This window comes from Drosophila santomea, chromosome 2R (genome assembly GCF_016746245.2).
Source record: "Drosophila santomea strain STO CAGO 1482 chromosome 2R, Prin_Dsan_1.1, whole genome shotgun sequence".
In the NCBI taxonomy this organism is placed as follows: domain Eukaryota; kingdom Metazoa; phylum Arthropoda; class Insecta; order Diptera; family Drosophilidae; genus Drosophila; species Drosophila santomea.
Genome location: NC_053017.2, coordinates 16,146,818 through 16,168,466, shown reverse-complemented (window position 1 = coordinate 16,168,466; position 21,649 = coordinate 16,146,818). Strand labels below are relative to the sequence as shown.

Sequence of the window (21,649 nt, the reverse complement as noted above, 5' to 3'; positions counted from 1 at the left end):
AAAGACGAAATATTTTTGTTTTTCCGCCAAAGTTTCTGCTCGTTGGGGCTCTGGCAATTTAATTAGAAAATCATTTTGACTGCCGCTGTCTTTGCCACTTTGCCAGAAATTTATAAAGTAAATTTTCCCAAGCACAAATCACATTGGGCTGTCTGCAGATTTAGTTTGGGGTGTTGCCACATTAGTAGCCAAGTTTATTTCATTTCATTTCGTGGCGCCCAACGGGGGGCATCCGGTGGCTGCAAGTGCGGATGCGAATGCGAATGGGTTTGCATTTGCTAGCACGTATTGTCTGTCCTTGTGCTCGTTTTTTGTAATTTGCAACAGACACATTAATCAAAAAACTGCTACTCGCCACGAGGCCCTGCCTCCAGTCAGTCACACATGCCAAATGGCATTGGTCAACTGCCGCTGGACAGGCTTCGTCCACCACCCTTGCCTCCTACACCACTCCGCACTCCGCACTCCTTTTCCAGGGTTATTAAGTGGTGGAGGTAATTGAAATGTCAGCGGAAGTGTTGCTGGCCGCACACACAGCCTGCGGTTCCAGGGGATTCAGACGAGATGAGCCCAGTCGCCGCCAGGAGACAGTCTCTGAAAAAGTGATTCCACATGCCTGACCAAAGCGTTTCCATGGGGCCACCGGATATAGGAGACCGTAACGAGCATTAACGACCCCTGTAGTGGTTAATTATGTTGCAATTGGGGCCTTTTGTGGTCGCGCAATTTCAAGTCGCCCTCTCCCCAGTCGGTCCCCAGAATCGATTATAATCCACGAATTTTGATCCCGAATTTGATCATGTTTCTGCTAAGGGAACGCTGTAACTTGTTACATTACCAAACTAAAAAATTTCCTAGAAATTTGCATAGAAATGTATTTGCTCTTGGCACTAAAAGTAATATTATTAATAATATTTAGCAATAACAATTAAGATTAGAATCTTATCTGTTCCTAATTCAATGCTAGCCGTTTAGTTGTATAGTTTTAATTCATTGAAAAAAGTAGAACTATTTTATTTCACACGTTCACAATTTTCTTTTCGGAAACTTTATGCTCGCTCCCTCGACTTTCCAACTTTCATCAGTAATCACTTTCCCCATTTAGAACTGACAACATTTGCCATCCAATTTCAATTTGATAATTTCCGAAGCAGTTGGCTTACTTGACTAACGATGTACGAATTATCAAATCGCACATGTTCACCGGGCTCCATTTTCCGCCTCGCTATATATGAACAGATATATCTATATAACCATATATATATATACATATATATCTCGGATGTAGGTGTGGGCGTTGCAGAACTTTTTTCGGAAGGACAGGCGACAGGTTTTTGCGCTGCTTTCAGCTTACCTTCGAATTTCCTCAAACTTTTTTCGCTGCCACAACTTTTTCATTACATTTTGACTTGTTCCATTCTCTATCTGCTGTTGTGTTTCTTGAATTTTTTTCGGCTGCAATTGCTGGACCTGCTTCTGTGTTGTTTATGAGCTAATTACATAAGCTCGTTATTAGGCGAATTACTTGTTTCTTCATTTGCAGCATCAACAGGAACAGCAGCAGCAGCAGCAGCAGCAGCTACAGCAACAGCAAATAAGAAAACTTTTTTAATTATAACCTCATTTAGATTTGACGTTGCCGTCGCTCTCGCTCGCACTCTCTTCCTTTTGGCCAAGTTGGCTTGCGGGTTGTAGATTGTGCTACTTTCACATCAGCCCAGCAATCTAATCAGCGGGCATATTTAATTTGATCTGATCTGATCTGATTTGGCCAGGTTTCGGTAAGCGAAGCCAGTGAGTGCAGTGAGGCCTGGCTAACGTGGATGTGGATGCACCTTAATCGCTTTCCTTTTGGGTATCAGAGGAATACCTTTTACTTCCCTGCTCAGCGGAAATCGTTGTCAATGCATCCGGATATCCGTGTGCTGGCTCCTTCACTCAGCAGAATTTATATACTCGTATTCTTTATTCCGATGAAGCGTAAAATACGTCTTACCTCGCTCCTTTGCTCCACAGAAATAAATATGCTGAATTTTGTTTATGCTGCATTTGCATACATCTTTGTGAGTTCAATTCTCGGGCGGGGAATCTCAGACGGAAGGCAAATAAGGAGGCAAAATGCTTTTTTAGTTGTTGACTGCAATTTCCTTGGCATGATTTCCACATTTCTTTCTTTTTCCTTTCCCTCCTTGCATTTTCCTTCTCGAACTCCTTTCTCTTAGCTATTTGTGCAACTGTCTGTGTGTGTCTTGCTGAGTGTGTGTTGGGAAAATATTTGATTTACGTCAAATTGACACGCATGAGTTAATCAAAAAATGATTTGTTATTGCTTACAAATGCATCCGTAATTTCCATATTTTCCAAAACCCTAAGAAGTTGCCTTAAGTGTATACTTCAAGTAGTTTTTATTGCGAAAAGTTTCCAAGTTTTTTATAGCTCTAAAGTTCTTGTTATTCATTATATATACTTTAATCTGGATGCTCTAATTATATATTTTATGGTTTTCACAGCTGTTATGTTTTTAAATTAGCGATCTACCAGATACATCTCTGAATTAATTAACCCGAAACTAAGTGTAGGTATGATTTACGCACGTTTGAGACTCTGCCTCTTGGGGAAAGAAACCTTAGAGATTTGGAGACACATATGGCAATAGATTTTAGAACACATATGGCGGATACATGATACAATAGATACATGACTTTGGCCTCCAGAGCCTTTGGGAACCTTGCATTTGAGGTCAGATTACGTTGGAGAATGCCTGCTCAGATGTTATTCATTTGAACACCTTGCCAGTCGGAGAGCTGCGCCACCTTGAGGCATCTTCTCGGTTAAACAAGATAAATGGGAAATGTGAAAATGAAACATCGCCTTCCCGCCCGGCGCCCCTTCCGCCCTAAGGACCACAAGACAGGACCAAGATATATTCAGTATTTATATTTCATCCTGTTGCCCAACTACCCAAGTAGAAGATAACATTTTAATAGGGCAGCGCCACCTATTGGCGAGTGAGTAGGTGAGTGTGAGGTCCTTGGGGCCCCGCCCTCTGCCACGCCCCCTCCCAGGATGTCTGTCCATTAGGTTAATGTGCACTTCAAACGAAATTAAGATGAATTGATTAAAATTACCAGAGTGCAGAGTGTTTGCTTTGGCTTCGCTCTGAGTTCGGTTCAGTTGAGTCGAGTCGAGCTGAGCTCAGTTCTGTTCAGTTCAGTTGAGTTCAGTTGAGTTGAGTTGAGTCGAGTTTTGTGGCAAAGTTCAGGGAGCAAGATTAAGTGCTTTCATTTGCCTTCGCTTGAAAAATGATGCAGCCCTGAAGTCCTGCAACCGAAGAGCCCAAGAGGAAACGGAAACCGATGGCAAATAATGAAAGTTTCGGTCGGCAAAGTGCAGGTTGCAAAATAATGAATGGGGCCTGCATTTATTAATGTATTTGGAAAGCGTTTCGGAAATTAATTGCCATTTAATTTGTTATGCTAACTACACTCACACACCGAAAGACTAATTGGTTTAGCTGGCAACATTTTGCGTAGCTTTAATTAAATTGTAAATTTCCCGTTTAGCCAGCAGGAAGTCGAGTCGAGAGAGCAGCGAAAATTGCAATTAAGATAATTATCTGGCAAAAGCAAAAGTGTAAATCCTTTGCGCTCCAAGGATTATGCAACTGCAGTCTGCTGCGCTGTGCTGCGCTGCACTGCTGCCTTTGCTGCTGTGTGCCGCACTTAATTTGCATAAATTTCAAATGAATCCAATGGCCAAGAAAGCGCAGCTAAACAATTGCCACTGATGAAGCAGCAGCAGAGCCAAAATTACACTGCGCCAAAAGGTGGAGCAAATATAAGAACATGTTGAAAAACTATTAGGTCCATTACTTGATTGGCTTGCTTAAATTGAATGATGAGAAATATAATAAATGACACCAGTAAAAATATGGCAAACTTTTCAAAAGACTTTCAAGTTAACAAACATATATTTTAACATTTTAATGGAAATGGTTTAATATCAAATTGCTAAAATGAAATATTTGCCACTGTTATAGAGGTACCTTTTTCTCAGTGCAATTGCAGCTGGAAACTGCAGCTTGGGGCGCTTACTTTGTCTGTGCCACATGACGCCCCGCTTCCCGCCCCTCCCTTCCATTTCAGGTGCCACAATCACCAGGAAAGACGTCGCAGGATAATCGAAGTACAGGGAGCGGGTCCAAAAACACAGAGCCAGTGGAACGGAGAGAAGGAGCCGAGAATTTTGTGTTATTCTTACGGATTTTCTACTTTGTTGGCAATGTAAGCAAAGCCACCTCGCCCCTTCAACAATCCGGCTTTCCGCTTTCATTTGCTCTGCGCAAAGTTGACGCTTTTGTTTGATTCGTGTCACCCAGCTGACCAACGCCCTTGCCACCCAGCCACCCAGCTACCCAGCCATTTCCCATTTCCCATTTTCCACTCTCCATTTCCCACCCACTCCAACACCCACTTCCAACGCAGAGAAAACCCAAGGTTCCCTCTATCGTTCCACTCTGTTGGAGTTACTTTGCTTCGAATTATGCAAAACACAGAAGCGGGCAAACGGGAAAGAAACACAAAACAAATAGAAGAACGGAATTGTCAAATGAGATTCAATGTTCTGCTCAAGTGGCTCTCGTCTCCGGTTTTCCACGGAGCGGAGTGAATTTTAATAATAAATTTTCGTGTGACCACCAAAGCAAAGTTGCAGCAGCTCACATGCAATTTTCCAGAATTTACTGCTGCGTGAAACTTTGGCAATTCGGCACCGAATGTTGAATACTGAATGCCGAATGGCGAACAAAGTTGGCCAGGCCAAAAGCAGAGCTTGTCTTGGCCAACTGGGAGTGCCTTGCGTGTCCAGGCAAAAGCTGAAGGCAAATGAAGCTACAATTACGTCTACAAATACACATAAAAGGGGAAGTAATTTGCAATTAAATTACGACGAAATGGGCAATAGAAAAGGAATTAATTGTCCACGAAATGCAATTATGCTTCCCCTCGCTTTTTCCGCTTTTTTTATGCGCTGCAAACTGAATGTGCGAATAAATGAACGAATGAATGGCATCGCAAAGTGGGACAGCCCAGCAGTTCAACTTTGGTTGCAGCTTAATGGAATTGCATATTAAGAACTTGTCAAAATGATAACTTTGCTCGGTGCCATCAAAACTGAAACGAGCAACATGGCAGGCAGTTCGCACTCGCAAAGTAAGTGGGTTTCTGCCAAAAACTTAAATATTGAATGGCCCAAATGGGGGAGGCTGGTTACCAACTGGTTCACCCTAATAAATTACGAATGTTCCTTTTATTGAACTTAATTTCCCCTTTTTTTGTGAGAGCTAGCAAAGCAAAGTAAAAGCCGCTGCAAAGGAGATATATGACCGCAGTCAAAGATTACATTTAGTGCAGGCACTAAGAAAAACTTCGCTGCCTTTAGAAATGTCCAGGTTGTTCAAAGTATAGAATGTAAAATATTTTTTTAGTATGTATAGATAATTACTTTTAAGTACTTAATACTTAGGTACCTCAATTTTTGGTTACAAAATATATACAAATATGTGTTATTTAAAAAACAAGTGTATTTTTTCGAGTGCACACACACTCTGTGATTTTTAGTGCACTTGGAGCTGCAGCCCAAGGTTGAGTGCCTCAAGCAAGCCGCAAGCAGCCAAATGCGATGCCTTTCAAAGCTGGCTAACGATCGGCAAATAGACGAAGGAGCGGAGGGGCAGGAGGAAAGGGGGTCCTTTGGCAGGATGAAGCAATGGAGATGGTCAGCATTTTCGGGTTCCATGGTCTTTGGCTTTGAGCGTGGCACGCAGCAAATGCGTTTGCATTACGGTCAGATGTTTGCGGCTGGCCCCAGTCCGCAAACTTACGAGCACACCCAAACAAACTTGTTTGCGCCTTTATGGCAGCCAAAGTTTGACCACATTTTGCTAACAAAAATATTACAACAATGCCAGCCTTGAAGTCTGCTTGTGGCCAGAGGACCACAGCCTCGCCCACCAGCCCATCAGTTCACCAGGCCACTATTCCTCCGCCCACAAAAAGGATGCAATTAATTTCGCAAAAGGACAACTTCATCTGACAGCAATAATGTATTGCAAATACCAGAAGCGCACAATGGACGAAGAAATGCATAAATTGTCTGCTGAAGGCAACGAAATAAGTGCGGAAATTGGTAGGGGATTAAATGGCCTAAACAGTTGCCGCGGCATTAGGCTGATCGGTTGGGTTTGAACCCCTTTACCCTTTCCTCTTTGCCCGTGCCTCCCCAAAACCAGCAAGCCATTGGATTCGATGTCGTCCAGCAAACTTTTCACTTTGCATGAACATAAAATACATACCAAATAGAACAACAACACCAACCATGCTGCTATGCTGCAGCAAGAACAACACACACAAAAAAAATGGGAAAAACTTTTTAATTTATATTTAAACTTTCTGAAAGTGTTGAGCAAGCGGCGTTATCTACTGGCGGTGCGACTTGCCGCCCCGAATCCCGAATAGCCATAAAACACCAAATGTGCCTTGCCACGCAGAAGTGTGTAAACCAGGCTAACAAGCTCTGCACCCCGTTTAAAGTCCAGTGGTTGGTAGTTGAGGTCAGTCGGGGATTACCGCACATGAGTTAGCAGGGGCTTCGTGTTCTGCCATGGTAATCATTTATTAATAGTTGATTATGTTAATATCGGGTTGGGTCGAAAGCCAGTTATATAATATTTAAAACTTTCATCTCAGCTTTGCTTACAATTAAAAGGATTATTTAATAACTCAGAGCTTGCTTGCTCAACACGTACATATGTGTGAGAAGTAATTGATTGAAGCTCATAAAATCGATTTAAAATACTGTTCGGCCAAGTTGAAAAGATTTCAAGATAAATCTACTGCATTGCCAAACTAAACTCAACACTTGAAACTTTAATGGTCACACAGTAATATATTTAATAACTGGTAAAGAAACAGTTTAGTACATTACATTTTATCACCTTTGCTCATCATCACATCCGCTATTATAGAAATAAGAATTAAATAATAAATCTATTTTCCACAAAACTGATTGTAATGGCCATTTGATCAAGCTGCAAATTACACGTTTTCCGCATACAACATGTTATTTTCGAATCACAAGCTGTTTAACTCAATAGAAATGCGCCATAAAAGCGGATGCATTCCGAAAAATAAAGCTTATTTAAAGATCAGCTGAAAGATGAAGCGGCGGACATGCTGGATGTTGGAGTTAATACTAATATTGAAAGTGGTCAACTTGTCGCAGCAAACAAATTACGAATTCGAGCTTGAGGACGAATCAGTCTACACCAACTGCAGCGGCGTTCCACCCGGAACTCTCAATATAGATGGGCTCTTTGACTTGACCAATTACAGCACCACAATGACGCAGGATGGGATTTTGGTGTCGGGAAACATGACATCCGTCTTCAATGCCCAGCCATCGGATCGCATCGAGGTTGTTGCACCACGCAAGCTTAAAATTATAGTAAATATTAATTAATATATTTGATTTTTTATTGCAGCTGACTGGAAGCCTACTCTATTTCGACCGAGGTGTGTGGCAGCCGACCACATTGAATATGATGGTGAGGGATTTCTGCGCCGTAATGTACGACAAAAAGCAGCTTTGGTACTCAGATTGGTCCGCGCATGTCACGAATAAGGATGTGATTAAGAATAACTGCATTAAGCAAGGTGTAGGTAACATATTAAAACTCAACTCTGGTTTCAGTGTATAATATATTCTCTTTTCCAGACTTTGTTCCTAATAGAAACCTACCATCTGAAGATAGGTTTTGGCAGTGGCATACCATTGCTTACTGGCCGATACAGCATTCGTGTTCAGGTATTTGCAGTTGACCAGAAGGGCAAAAAGCGGCCTCATGATGTCTGCTACGAAGTTAAAGGAAATTTTTATAAGGCTTAAACGATTTATTTTAATAGTTAAGTCAAACATCCATTTTGTTATCTTTACTTAATTGCAGAGAACCGGAAAACCTGGAGAAATCGATAATATCCTCCCGTATCAAATAACTTAATCTTATAACATACAAATATATTTTGGTTTTTTGCCTTCCCATATATAAAATGTCTATTTTTGCTTAAGTAAAATCAACTGTATATTTCCAAAACATAATAAATATTTTGATTTTCAAATATTTACCTTATTGTATTCTTCCGGCACAAAACTGAAAATCAAACATTTTTGACTTTAACTTGTTGAAAGGTGCATATGTATATGTTACATATGTCCACTTATATATTTAGTGTTTAATATATGTCAATTTACAAATGCTTATCGCCAACCATTACTTTATTTTCTATATATTGTACGTACAATTAATTTGAAGATTGTTATCGGATAATTGTACGTTGTCGGCTTATATAACCAGAAAGGGCGTTCAATTACAGGTTCGCCACTTCCGAAAACAATTTCGATTGGCGCTGATTCAAAAATAATAATTAAATTACCTTTGCTGGATAATATAAATAGCATTAGAAGTTACACAAATTAAAATTTCAGGCCAGGCTTGTCTATTCCCAAGATGAGCCAGCAACCATTTGGAATATGGCAGCTTTTAATCCTAATGGCATTTATCGAAAACTCTATGGAAATTAACTACGAGTTCACAATGGAGGATGAGCGTATTACCAGCGATTGCCAAGACGAAGCAGTCGGAACACTCAACATTGATGGATTGTTCGACTGGTCAAATGCCACTTTTGTAATGGCTGAAGAAGGAGTGACACTTTCGGGATCGAAAACCGTCGTGTGGGATATTCAGCCATCGGACCGAGTTGAGGTATTAATTTCAGTCATAATAAATATTACATTTTGTCCAGAAATAAACATTTCACTTTCAGCTACTGGGAAGCCTTTATTACTTCGATCGTGGCACCTGGCAACCGACCACGCTGAACATGGTAATCAAGGACTTTTGCAGCGTTATGTTCGACAAGAACCAGGTGTGGTACGATGCATATAGTAAGCATATAGCCAATTCCGCAGATGTAAAGGACACCTGCTATAGAGTTAAAGGAGTAAGTGCTTATGTCGAAGATTCGAATATACAATACATACAACTAACACCCTTCGTTACAGAGTGTCATTCAATTTGAAACCTATACGATCAACTTGGAATTCGGCAGTGGAGTGCCATTCCAAAAAGGCCGATATGCAATCCGTTTAAAGTTCAGGGCATTTGATAAAAATGGAAAGATTCGGCCAAATGAAATTTGTTTTGAAATTAAGGGTAATTTCTTAAAAAAATCAGGTTGGATGAAGTGAAATAATAAAGCGCTCTTTTGATCACGGGAAACCCCATTAGTATTACTATTTATTGGGCAGTGTATCTAAAATTTGGCAAATAACAATTATTTCTAAAGGGGAAGCAATTAGGTCACAGAATCTGACAACTAGATTATTCAACCGCTCACTTTTATAATATCATGTGGATATCGAAACTAGTGTTAATCACAATTAATCACATTAAGTATAGTAGCAATAAACTTATTAATACAAAGTTCACTTATAAATACAAACAATGGCTAAGATAAAGTTCCATCAACACAAACATGCCTTGTTAAAGAATAAAAATGTGATATTAATGAATGCAGGTCAAATATGTCTTGTTAAAGAATTAAAATGTGCGTTTAATGAATGTAAATTATAAATAACTCAAATTGGATTCAAAATAACTTATTTTTTAAGTTCAGAACCGAAACGGTTCATTTCCGCACACTAGTTGCTATTTTTCGCTGGCATTCCCGCAAATGGTGCGCATTCATTTATCAATATTTATTGCATTTAATGTGCAATTTGCATTTCTTAATGAAATTACACAGAAATTATATATAAATCAGCATCATTTGAGCAACGTGCAGAGTGCAGCGTGCATCGTGCATCGTGGCACGTACCACTGCACTGCACTGCCTGCCACGCGGCAAGTATCGATATCTCTCGCTGGCCATGTAATTTCCGCTTAATTTGCTGCCATTACCACAAAAATGCATTAAATGTGTATGTGTGTCCAGAAATGTGTGATGTGTGTGCAGAAGGGTGCGGCGATAGCCTTTAAATGCGCTGCAATTATTTGCATTGCTCTTTTAATTGAGTGTTAAAATATTTGCGGCCACCTGGTACCCATCACCTGGTGCCGCGACCCATCAAATATGCCACATATATCCTTGTCCTCTAAGCCGTGATTTCTGCCCGAAGCCTCCAAGGAGCTGCAAATTAGAACCACGCCCCGTTGCCCGGCGATCAGCCGCCATTTGCTCCCATGGTGATGGCACTTTCCCGGTTATCCTCCGTGAATGCAATCCCAGTGACTTAGCAGCGCTGCATCCGAAGTTTGCCTGTGCGGGTGCATTAATAAATTGAGTTGGGTGCACAGTGCAGCTTGCAACTGCAACAGTTTTGTCCAAGCACACACAGCGAAAAATTTTGGGAAATATAATATTTTCTAGGTTTTCCATTGGCGAAATAACAATATAGTATCATTACCTCCTATACTTACTAGTAGCTCTATTTTGGCATGAAAAGAGCAATGCATTTCTTGCAGTGCACCCATGCACACACATGCACAATAGCTGGGAACACGGGCCTGTCGATTTCATTTGATATGCGCCTGTGGGCCATAAAATTTGACACAAACGCAGGACACACATTGGGCAAAGTGCCGGATTTCGAGAGTACGAGGACGAAGAACAGGACCTGCGACCAGGACGACGATTGGTAGTGGGAATGTTTGTGTGGGGGCTGGGCAAAGCGTTGCTCATTTGCAGTCGTTATTAAATTGCGTTTTTCAAATGGTACCGAACGGATGCAGCAACTGGAGGACTTTGGCAGGGGGCATTGGCATTTTAATGAACTGATGCATTTGGCCGGCTGCATTCGGCCCGAATTCGCCCCTTTGTGCATTTATTTGTTTGCTCTGGCACTGATTGTATTTGCATTCGTGTGCGTGTGCGTGTGCGCGTGTGTGTGTGCCATGGGCAAACGTTCGATTTGGTGTAATGAAATTTTCTAATCAAAGCGTTTTGTTTATTTGCATTTGGTCATGCCGCTGATGCTGCTGCTGCTCCTGCTACTCCTGCTCCTGCTGCTCCTTCGACTCCTGCTGGTCAAATCGGTTTTGTTTGGCTTGTTGACTGCCCGCCGCACAGTGTTGTTGGCCGCCATTGTTTACATTGGGTCAAAGGTTGTCACTTGTGCAAATACTAATTAGTTGTAATTAGGTTTTACATATGCACACCAACCGCAAAACAATTGCTCAGAAAGTGAGTGGGCGTGGCCTAGGCCCTTTTCTCATTAATCGATGGATTAATCTTTGGGGAAAATCGCATTGCAATTGCATTGAAATTAAATTTGCTACAAAATAGATATGATATTCGAAATGTTATTAAGGAAAAGCCTTGCTGAATACAAACATAAGCTGTTATAATTGGGCTTTTTATGCTTTTTGTGATTGTGTTGATTTTCTTGGAGTATTATACAGTCCCTTTAAATTTTCCAATTAGATGCTCGGATGTCTTAGCCCTTCGATTTAATCTAGCATAGCCAGTACTTTTCATCCGGCTTAGCTGTACTCACTTTGATCTGGTCTCAAATTAAATGGCATTTTGTGTGGCCAATTTGCATATTTTGGGCAAGGCAAAAATGGAAACAATAAGCCATAATTTTTATATAATTAACTGTATTCCCAGCTTGGTGCCGCATAAAGTCTTTGAAAACTCATTTGAATATGAAATTCATATTCAAATTCAAATTTTCGCAGCTCTAGCTTCTCTCCTCGGCATCCTCGCATTCTGGCATCCTGGCATCCTGGCAGCCAGCGAGTTCAATGAGGTGTTAAACCATAATTTGCACAAACGCTTCGCTGAGCCAACCGCCCACCGCACATCAGCCAAACAGCCACGCCCCCATTTCCAGCGCCTCCCCCACCGAACATTTGCATTTTGCGCGCTTTAATTTTTACTTTATTTCATTTCAGTTTTTTGCCGCATCTTTTTTAGAAACCTTTTCAAGCTCCATTGTTCCTGCGCCCCAAAGTGTTTGGCCACAATTACGCAATGAAGGCGAACCGGTGGTTTTTGGTGGGTGTGGAGGTTTTGATGCATGCACCGCCATCACAGTTAATCGCCATGAAATTTGTGGCCCATAAAATGGACACTGGCCACGCGTAATAGCCAAATTTTATTAGCTTCAATTTAACAATTTGTGGCCAAGTCCACTCCACGGACTTTATTAATATTTAAACAAGGCACACATTTAGACTTATGACCGCTGTGCTGTACTGTGCTGTGCTGTGCCCCTCAACAAAAATGAAAAAGGACCTCGTTTCACCTGGCCCGGCTGGCTGTTACTGATGAGGATTCAGCCCCAACAAAGGAGCCACACCATTTTAATTTTTCACTTGGCTGAGTGCAGAATTAAGACATTAAACGAATGCGTCGCACTGTCCCCCGCCCCGTGGCTTATAATGAAGTTGGAGCTGGCACAGCTGTGCCAAATCCCCCACCCAAATCCTTCCCGTCCTCCCACCATCCATCCAGCCCATCTCCAGCCATGTCTGTCTGGCCAAAAGAAGACAGTACCCCCGAACAACTGATTTTAATAACAGTCATCCGCTGCCGCTGTGCATAACGATGCGTAACCGTCGAGAACGCAGGAGGAGGAGAAGGAGGTGAGGAGCGGGGCGGGGCCGTTTGAGCCACGTTATGACTTTGATTCATCAGGAGGGAAAGTGGCTGGGAAGCTGCGACAGCCGCTGACCTGCACTGCCAAAGAAATCCGGGAAAATCCTGGCAGGATTTAACCATATGCTGGAACATATGTTTGCCTACGAACAAAAGTCTATGTAAATATGCACACTTTGAATAAGTAACTTAAAAGATAACTTAATAACTAAACTCTAAACTCTTGAAACATATTTTTGCATGCCACGCTGTTTTTACTCTAGTGGTTTAAATACATATACCTAACTATTAACTTAAATATTTTTGTCTGCTTAGCAGTGTAGATTTGGAATATTTCAAATTATTAGATTTGTGTTTAATTTTATGAAAAGCCAAATATTCAAAGAATCTACTTCTTTTCTCCATCAATTATTAAAGTAATAAGATAAGTTTTTTTGCCAAGTGCCTGCGCGCCATTTGCATACAAATGGGCGTTGGACTTTGACGCATAAGTTCGCTGGCAATTTGCTTATAAAACGTATTCTAATTGCCAGCAATTTCGACGCGGCGACAGGAGCAGGTGGAAGGTGGAGCTCCTCCTCGGTGCGCCGGCAGTCGAGGGTTAATCGCTCAGCGGACTTAACCCAACCAATTCCCCAAGCATGCCACACTCACTGGATGCTGCGGAAAAATGAAAGAGGCAGCTCGCCACCCTTGTCAGCGTTAGTAATAAAACTTTATTGAATTGTATGGATTTTAAAATTATTACCATTGAGGCGGAAGTAATGCAATGTAGCCGCTTGCATATGTATGTGTGAGTATGTGTCTGGGTGGCTGCGTTTTACGTGTGTGTGTGTGTGTGTGTGAGCGCTGAAGTGTGTTCTAGCAACGGCTGTTGGAATTTAACAAACAACAACGTTTTCATTATTGTGTGCAGCTCAGTGCAGAGAAAAAAAAAGCACGAATATACCGAACCCAAACAAAGGGCTCAGTGAAAGGGGGTCGTGTATTGTGCGATTTGGCAAAGGGGTGCCGGGTACTCACTCACATCCACCCCTTGGAAACCCCCTTTGTCGTCGTCTCAAGTGCTTAACTTTCCATTTCGCCGTGTGCGCTGCAAAGTAGGCAACGTTTTCTTGAAACGCAACTCCCACACACACGCGCAAACACACACACGCAGGCCGGATTCCCTTTGCTATAATGAAAATCTAACGTTTATTGTAATTTTTCCTCTGTTTTTCTCTGGCATTTTTTCCCCTCAATTTTGTTTTGTTTTATTTTACCCGGCTTGCCGTCGATGTGGGGTATTATTCGAGTTTGGTTTGGCACGTGCACAAATGCAGCTAATCGAGTGTGAAAATCGTTCCGGGTTACCCCAAGAATTTCCTTTTTAAAGTTTCGTAAAGTACGAATCTGTGCTTTAATATGGCGCAGTGCCCACTACTGACAGAAGCTAGAATAATATGAACAACAAGTAATTAATTAAAAGTATTAAGTGGTCTTGAGTTCAATCCAATTAATTCAATTCTAACTTTATTTACTTTTCAGTGTGATATAACTGTCAGTGGCAGTGCATTGGTAAATACTCTCTTTCAGTTTGTTTCGGGCAGCGCCCACCGCTCCACTTCCGGATATGCAAATCCATTCGTGGAACTAGTTCCGCTGGGCAGCCGCAAAAGCCAGCTCTGAGAGCCTGCCAATTCATTTCTATTCATGTTATGCAATTGAATTGCCCAAGTTGCCCGGTCGCAGGGCAGCGCAAAGGCTTTCCTTGCCCGCTTATGCATATGCACACAGGATCTGGCCGGCGTTATCTTTTTTTTCACCTGCCCACCTGCTCACCTGTTCACCTGTTACGGCCAGCTAAACGTACCTGTGGTCGCCTCCAGCTGCTGCCTGTGGCGAATGCCCTGTTTGCTGCTGGGTCCTCACTGAGAGCTGAGCCACAGTTTCAGATAGTTGCATCCTCTTGCAGCTCCACCGGCCTTCCCCAGACTTTCGTGCAGCTTTCCCCAGGGCTTTCCTGGTGTCTTTCCCTCCGGCTTTTAGCCCCCATTTTGCCCTTGTCGTGTAAAGACAGCACTTGCGGTTGAGTTGATCTGACCGCTTGTCCGGCAAGCCATAATTATGCAATTTCTTGTCAACATGCTCTGAACGGGAAATGCACAACGGGGCCGAAAGTGTGTGCATCAGTGTGTGTGTATGTGTGTGTTTGGTTGTGTGTGGCCGAAACAAAGACTTGAATGTTTTAGCTTCTTGAAATTGCCAGACATTTAAAGGCAATTATGCAGAGTGAGTGCTGTCTCCCTAACTCACAACTTTTTGCGGTGTTGTCGAATGGACACAAGAGGCATAAGCAAGGACATAAATTATTCATGGCTGCATTTTCGGGTCCCCAATCAGAAGCCTAATTTGCCATGCTTAGCCCAAAACGAAATGCTTCAATGAATCCTACACTCAGTTTAACACACTGCAGGAAAAATTAGATTGTTGATCTAAGAACATCTAATGGAACACACACTTCAAAACACTGTTTAGAAAACTTTGAATTGCAAAGCTAAGAATTATTTATAGGTTAAATCAATAGATACTTTTTAAGTCCTATGCAGGGCTTAAAAATGCAACTGTAATGTTTTCAATCATATAAATATATTTATTTTATTGCAGTAAATAAGGTATGTATATATTCCCTGTGACTTCATTCCTGTGAATCGCTTTACCATTGATTCGGTAAAGTTGATCTTGATTTTAGAACGATTTATTTTCTCAGTGCGCTACGCAACATGCATGTATTTATATTCCTCAGATTGGCAGTGTGTGTGAGTAAACATTGTAGGAAATTCCCTCTTTTTATTCTCATGAAACCTAATCACACACACACCCGCCCACTGCCAACAGCCCATTAAGAGGCAGGCTAAGCCAGTGCTTTTGACTGTATTGGAGAGTGGCTTGCAGGAGTGTGGGCTTGTGGCAAGTGTCTTATCTACTTCCTGCTGATATGTTTATGATGCCAATGCCACTGATTATCAACTGCACAAGCCAGATGAAGATTCAGACCGGGAAGAGCTCTATAAGGAGAGCAGCCAGCAGCTAGCAGCCAAGAAAACGAAAAGTTATTGCAATGCGTTCGTTGCCTCAGCGGAAAGTTGTCATGACAACGTTGTACTCGCAAGTAGGGGAGTGCCATTGCCCACAGATTATGATTGAGTTTGTTGCACACACATACACTTGGCCAAAACAGGTACAAACTAGAGCTATGAACAAAGTTTAAGAAATGCCATTGTATCACTTGCTAGTGGTATTCCCAACTCAAATTTGAGAAAATGCATAATTCACAGATATTTTATTATATTAGTTGTCCTGGCTCGCAAATAGTGAATACTTTTGTTATGATTTTCCAAAGTTAGATATGCTGTTTTTAGCCGAGTGTACAAAGGACATCCGTGCTGAATAGCGTCATTTGTTTCCCTGCAATGTCGCGGAACGAGGAGACATGCAAAGTTATGGCGGTGAGGAAGGTTCCTCTGTTGTCGTCAAGCCATAACGCGCATCATTATTAGGCGAAAATTATTATGGCACCCGCTGGATATCAAACGCCATCTACATTCACATCTACATCTACATCCCCTGCCATTCGGTGCCATTCCAAGCCATCGTCACTCCTCAAGTTTGATGGCATAACGACTTTGGCCAAAAAGGGCGTTTGGTCGGTGGAGGGAGGGCCAAATGCAAATCTCATCAGTTGGATTTATGACACGCATAATTTTTATTGTGTTTGAACTGCCAGCGCCGAACACATCAGAAATTGGCACATGTCCCGGCATTTTTGGCCCTGCTAATTCGGGGCCCAAGATTTTGTAATTTTATGTGCTCCAGTAAACATTGCAAATTCTGCATTTGCTCAGTGCCCTGCCGCCGCCGCTTAATGGCGCCATAAACAGAGCTGCCTGAAGGCAGTCTTTGATTATACTATATCATAATGGATGGGTGATAATGGGTGGCGGTGCTGGAGCGTGGTGTGTGCGAGGTGTGTGTGAAGTTGCCCTGAGCATTCTGCGAGTGTAATTAACAGGCTTCCGACACGACGTGTTCTAATGCGAATCCGAGTGCATGTATTTATGCCAGCGCCTGAGGCATTCACCTGATCCTGCATTCACCTGTGTGTGTGTGTGTGTCGCTGCCGTTGCAACGGGTTGCTGCTGCATTCGCATTAAGCCGCTTATTGGTACAGAGAGAAAAAATGTTAAGCCCATAACATACTCCTCCGTTGCCACGCCTCGAAGGGGAACCCAACGGCAAAGTACTTTTAAGGATTATGCATTTAAATTACTGTATCCGATCGCATTTAATTCATTTATCGCTTATGTGTAATGCTGATAAATGTGCAAATATCACCTCAATAAATAACAAGTAATAAGTATGTAAATATGTAAAGGGTATACCCTATAATCTCTTTAAGAAGTACAGCTGGGAAATTGAGAAATCACGACTTTAATTAGGTGGAACATGGTACGAGTGTATGGCACAGTTAAACATGGACAATGTCAGCCGCAGGCTCACTAAAGGACATTGGTTGTGTTCAGGGGAGCCTTGTGGGTGGGGCGGGGTATCCTATTCCACTCCAGGTGGTGGTATGCTAATTGTATTCGATAAAAGAGCAACGGACACTTCCGGGCTCTCCACTCGAGGAGGTGACAGCTCCGGATGCAGTGACGCAGCACCAGCTGATCGAAGCGGGTGAGCCGTTTTCATGGCCGGCTAATAAGTTAACAGCGGCATAATGGCCTGTTTCCTGCATGAATTGCCAATTATAGTTGCACCCCATCTCCACCCCCAAAAAGTTTCTCCGCCCACCTGTCCGATTTTCGCCCCCCCGGGGGATTCGATGAAAAAAGTGCACTGTCAGCCGGCTGGGTGTTTCTGGTTCGCGTGCCACAGTGATTGATGATCATCAGGATATGTGTATATATATAGGACATAGTGTTTGGTATCCTAGAGCAGTGCGTGCGTGTGTGTATGCCACCTAATAGAACAAGTGGCAATTGCCATATCAATGATGTTGCCGTGCAAAACCAATTTTGGGGGGAGCTAGCTTAACGAAATATAGTTGTGAATTATTTAACAATGAAATCGGCCTCAATTAAATTCGCAGATAATTGGATTGGACAGAGAAGCAATTTGTTCGAAAATAGGAAACATGAAATTGGAAGGCCTTTAAGTTATCAACGTAGCAGAGAGCCCAATAATATGAAAATGGAATTAGTCATTGCAAACAAATCGTTTTAATACGTGTTTAAGTTATGCATTAAAATTATTAACAATTTCAGTGCGTTTGGAATCACTTAAATAATCCATATTTTTGGACGTTTTATGCTAAGTTATATTATGCAAAAATACGTATTAAATGCATTTTTAAATAATTTGTATACGCTGAATCAATTGTATTAAAAAGAATAGTAAGGAATAGCAAATAATGTCACACTTCATACTAAAGATACCAATTTGACTCATTTAAAATTTTAAAAGTTTTTATAGTAAAAGACAGCACAATATTTTGTAAAACAGTTTATTATATAATGTGTTTAAAAGGAGTAATATGAATGCACATTATTTCAACCATATGTATGTGAGTTTTCGGAAAATTTGCTTGAAATAGTTAGTTCAAGAGGTTCATTAGGGAAAGGGATTCGTTTTAATTAAATGCGAAATAAAACCACTTTTGGAGCACCGAAATATGTAGCCGCAGAAATAAATCACTCTTTTCGCCACTCACCTAGTTGTGAAACGGAGCGAAACATTTAAAAATCTTTTAAGCATGCAACTAAGCCCGTAAATACCGATCGAATTGAATTAGTTACAGCTAAAAGCCCCCGTGGCACGCACGCACAAATTGCTTCCACCCCGCGGCAACAAGCAGCATTCAGTCGCAGCAGCAACATCAGCAACACTCGCAGCAGCAACCCGCAGGCAAAGCCAGGAAAATCCATTAACAGCCTCCAAACTGGCCGCAGTGTTAATGATTACCGCTTATCTGTTTCTCGAAAACGATTTCGGGTGGCAAATGGCACGCCCCGCCGCCCACTACACGCTGGTGTTACTTATTAATTACAAGGTTTTAAATTAATTACGCAGCTTAAAATATTAACACCGCTGCCAGGGAAACCCCCAGCTTATTTCACGGAGCGTTCACGGTGTAAGTAAAACTGTGGCAGATTGATTTGGCAGCCCAACGACTGCGGACTTGAATACCAAACGAAATTTCCCAGCCAGCGCTTTGTGGGTAACCATTAATCAGCGGAGCAAAAGAAAAGCGAAAATCCCGGGGAAAATGCGAGTATCTACTGCTCGGCGGATAACACTGCTACGTTTTCACACATCAACGGACAGAAGTAAACTTTTAAAACTGTCAAATTGCTGTGTGATTTGCTGGCAAATAATAAACATGTTTAGCGAATAAATTCATCAAAACTAGCGCCCGAAAGGAGCGCCAGGAGCCAGCAGTTGGGGCAAATCAACCGACAGGACTAACGAGGAGCCAACAACACACACCCTCGCAAGCGGAATGCAAACAAATGGAAAACGTCGACGGCACACGCAGGTGCCGCACGCAAGTCCCACTGGGTGGTGGGTGGTCTATGGTGAATGGAGTTGGGTGTCCTTGGGTGGCGCTGGGAGGCGCTGGGTGGCGGCTCCACAACAAACAGAACTAACGAAGAGTTGGCTTCAATCGCTGCCGCCGACAACGCTGCTGTCACATAAAATGCAGCGATTTGAGCATTCCGAATAAACACTACTTGCACAGCAACAAAAAAATAAAGTAATTAATAGAAATCGAACTAAAATGTGCCTAAGTCAACATGGAATCAGGACTCCTGAAAAAAAGTATGGTAAAAATATATGAAATATGTTAAATAAGTTATTTCTAACTATTTGTTAAAAATGTCTCATAAATTCATATAAATATTTCTTAAGAAAGTAGTAAATTCATTATATTATTCCCAAAATAGTGCAGCAACGGTAGCATTTTTTCTCCGCGTGCCACTCTGTTTCGTTATGGATTTGCAAACAGTTTGTTATGCCGTAGTGTGTACTGTAGATGGGGTGATTAGTTCCTGCTGACCGTAGTTCGTATTGTTTCTCTTGTTAGTCCTTCACACAGCTACTTTGGTGTGTGTCCCTTTTCATTGGCTGATAACTTCGCCTCCCGGTGGGGCTTTAGTTTTCCCTTTTATTTTCTTTTTACCGGTACTACTTTCCCCCGTCTGGATTTGGTGGCCTACAGATTGAGCGCTTAATTTGTTAAGCTCGAAAAGTAGAAACTCAAACAAATCAGAATATCTGACCGAGAGTCACAAGGCGTATTTGCCTTTCTACCTATGTCCATTTGGGATGTGTGTGTGCTGTGAGTGTGTTCATTTTGCTTTTTTCTGGGCTTCGGTTTTGGATTCTGTGGGTGCCCAAATGTCTGGTGGCTTCCATCAGAGGCACAGCTTCAATCAGGCGGCCCCCAGGAGCATGAAGCACGGAGCACGGAGCACGGAGCACCCACTCGCATAGAGAAACGGAATTTGTGTGGCTGACATCGGGGCACGTTGTTTGTTCGTTACGTTTTTACCCATTTGGAATCCCTTTTGGCCCCGGCCGAAGCTGAAACTCACCTGTTCGACCCGCTGGCCTTTTCCGAACGCTTTGGTTGCTCTATTTTTGGCTTTTGATGTGCAGGAAGCTCATCATCAAAGGATCCCCCAGCGGACGTCGTGATAATTGTGCTTGTGTTTGTGTTTTTTATCCATTTTTTTTCTTTTTGGTTTTTTACCCATTTATGCTACCTGCATGTCGCATTTTCTTCGGCCCCCCCGTCGCTCGATTTTCCGGACAATTTTTTTATCCTGTTGTTTGCACTTGACTTTTTGCCGGTTTCTTTTGCCTTTTGGTCGTGGCCATGTGTGATTTTTACCTTTTTTTTTTTGTATTGGTGTTTCTGTTTACAACTGGCAAATATTGACCCGCATTGATTGTCGTTTTTCCGCTTGTAAATTACTGAACTGAGGGGAATGAATGATGATTTTGAGTTAAAGATCAAGGTGGGACTTTCCTCCTAAGAGACTTTCACTATTTAAGCCTTCGCTGATATGGTTTTGGTTTGGGTAATCTAGAAATAATTATTTTTGTTCACTCTTAATAATTAATGGATGATTTTCTGCTTAAGACCAAAACCAACAATATACCAAAACGGTGAAGGTTTAACTGTTCTGTTACTTCGGGCCAGACTTTCCCTTTTTCCGGCTGAAAGGAAAGTAATTGGCTGAAGCTGGAAGTTCGGTAGCCACTAAGGCCATTTAACAGTTACAGTTATGACTGGCACTGCCACAATATTGAGCCATTTTATGTATATTTTTTGTGCGATTCGACTTTATTTCATTTTCGGCGTCATCGTTAAAATGGCTTTTATTATTTCCGTTGGCAGCGTTATTAATGTTGTTGTTCTGCTTTTGACTTTACTTCCGGTCCGCACACACATACGCACACACACACGCTCATTTTCCCACGCATGTGACTGTGTGTGTGCCAACAATTTATATTTTTCAATTAAGCAGCAAAAATTTTACGCTTTGTTTCGTACAAGTGTAATAAATTTCAACTACCCTTATTGCCTCCCTTTTTGCTCATGTTTCACTTCATTTGGCCGCATATGTACTGGCATTTCGATTCGGGTTTGTTGCCATTGTAGCCGCTGTTATTTTCCAGCTTTTCTTCTTGTTCTTCTTGTTGCTGCACAATTTTCGCGTTATGGTTTAATTTTTGGAACACGCGTGTAATTGATAGCCGCCCTCGGCTTAATTAATAATATCGTGAAATTCGAACATGCATGGAAGTTGTAGTTTTTAGGGAGTAGTAAAGCATTTAGCTGATTTCAGCTGCGAAGGTTTGATTGCCTGGCAGCTGGTGGG

At 41.9% G+C, this 21,649-nt stretch overlaps 2 protein-coding genes across 2 annotated transcripts; both read left to right on the top strand.

Annotated features, from left to right (window-relative positions):
• The first annotated feature begins 7,215 nt into the window (after positions 1-7,215).
• On the top strand, positions 7,216-8,038 carry LOC120446144. Its single transcript, XM_039626971.1, has 3 exons — positions 7,216-7,473; positions 7,541-7,714; positions 7,774-8,038. The coding sequence occupies exons 1-3, from the start codon at positions 7,216-7,218 to the stop codon at positions 7,942-7,944; spliced, it is 603 nt and encodes a 200-aa protein (XP_039482905.1). The 3' UTR covers positions 7,945-8,038.
• A 525-nt stretch (positions 8,039-8,563) lies between these two features.
• LOC120446152 lies at positions 8,564-9,314 on the top strand. The gene is made up of 3 exons (XM_039626981.1): positions 8,564-8,821; positions 8,883-9,059; positions 9,121-9,314. The coding sequence occupies exons 1-3, from the start codon at positions 8,564-8,566 to the stop codon at positions 9,304-9,306; spliced, it is 621 nt and encodes a 206-aa protein (XP_039482915.1). The 3' UTR covers positions 9,307-9,314.
• The last annotated feature ends 12,335 nt before the right edge of the window (positions 9,315-21,649 follow it).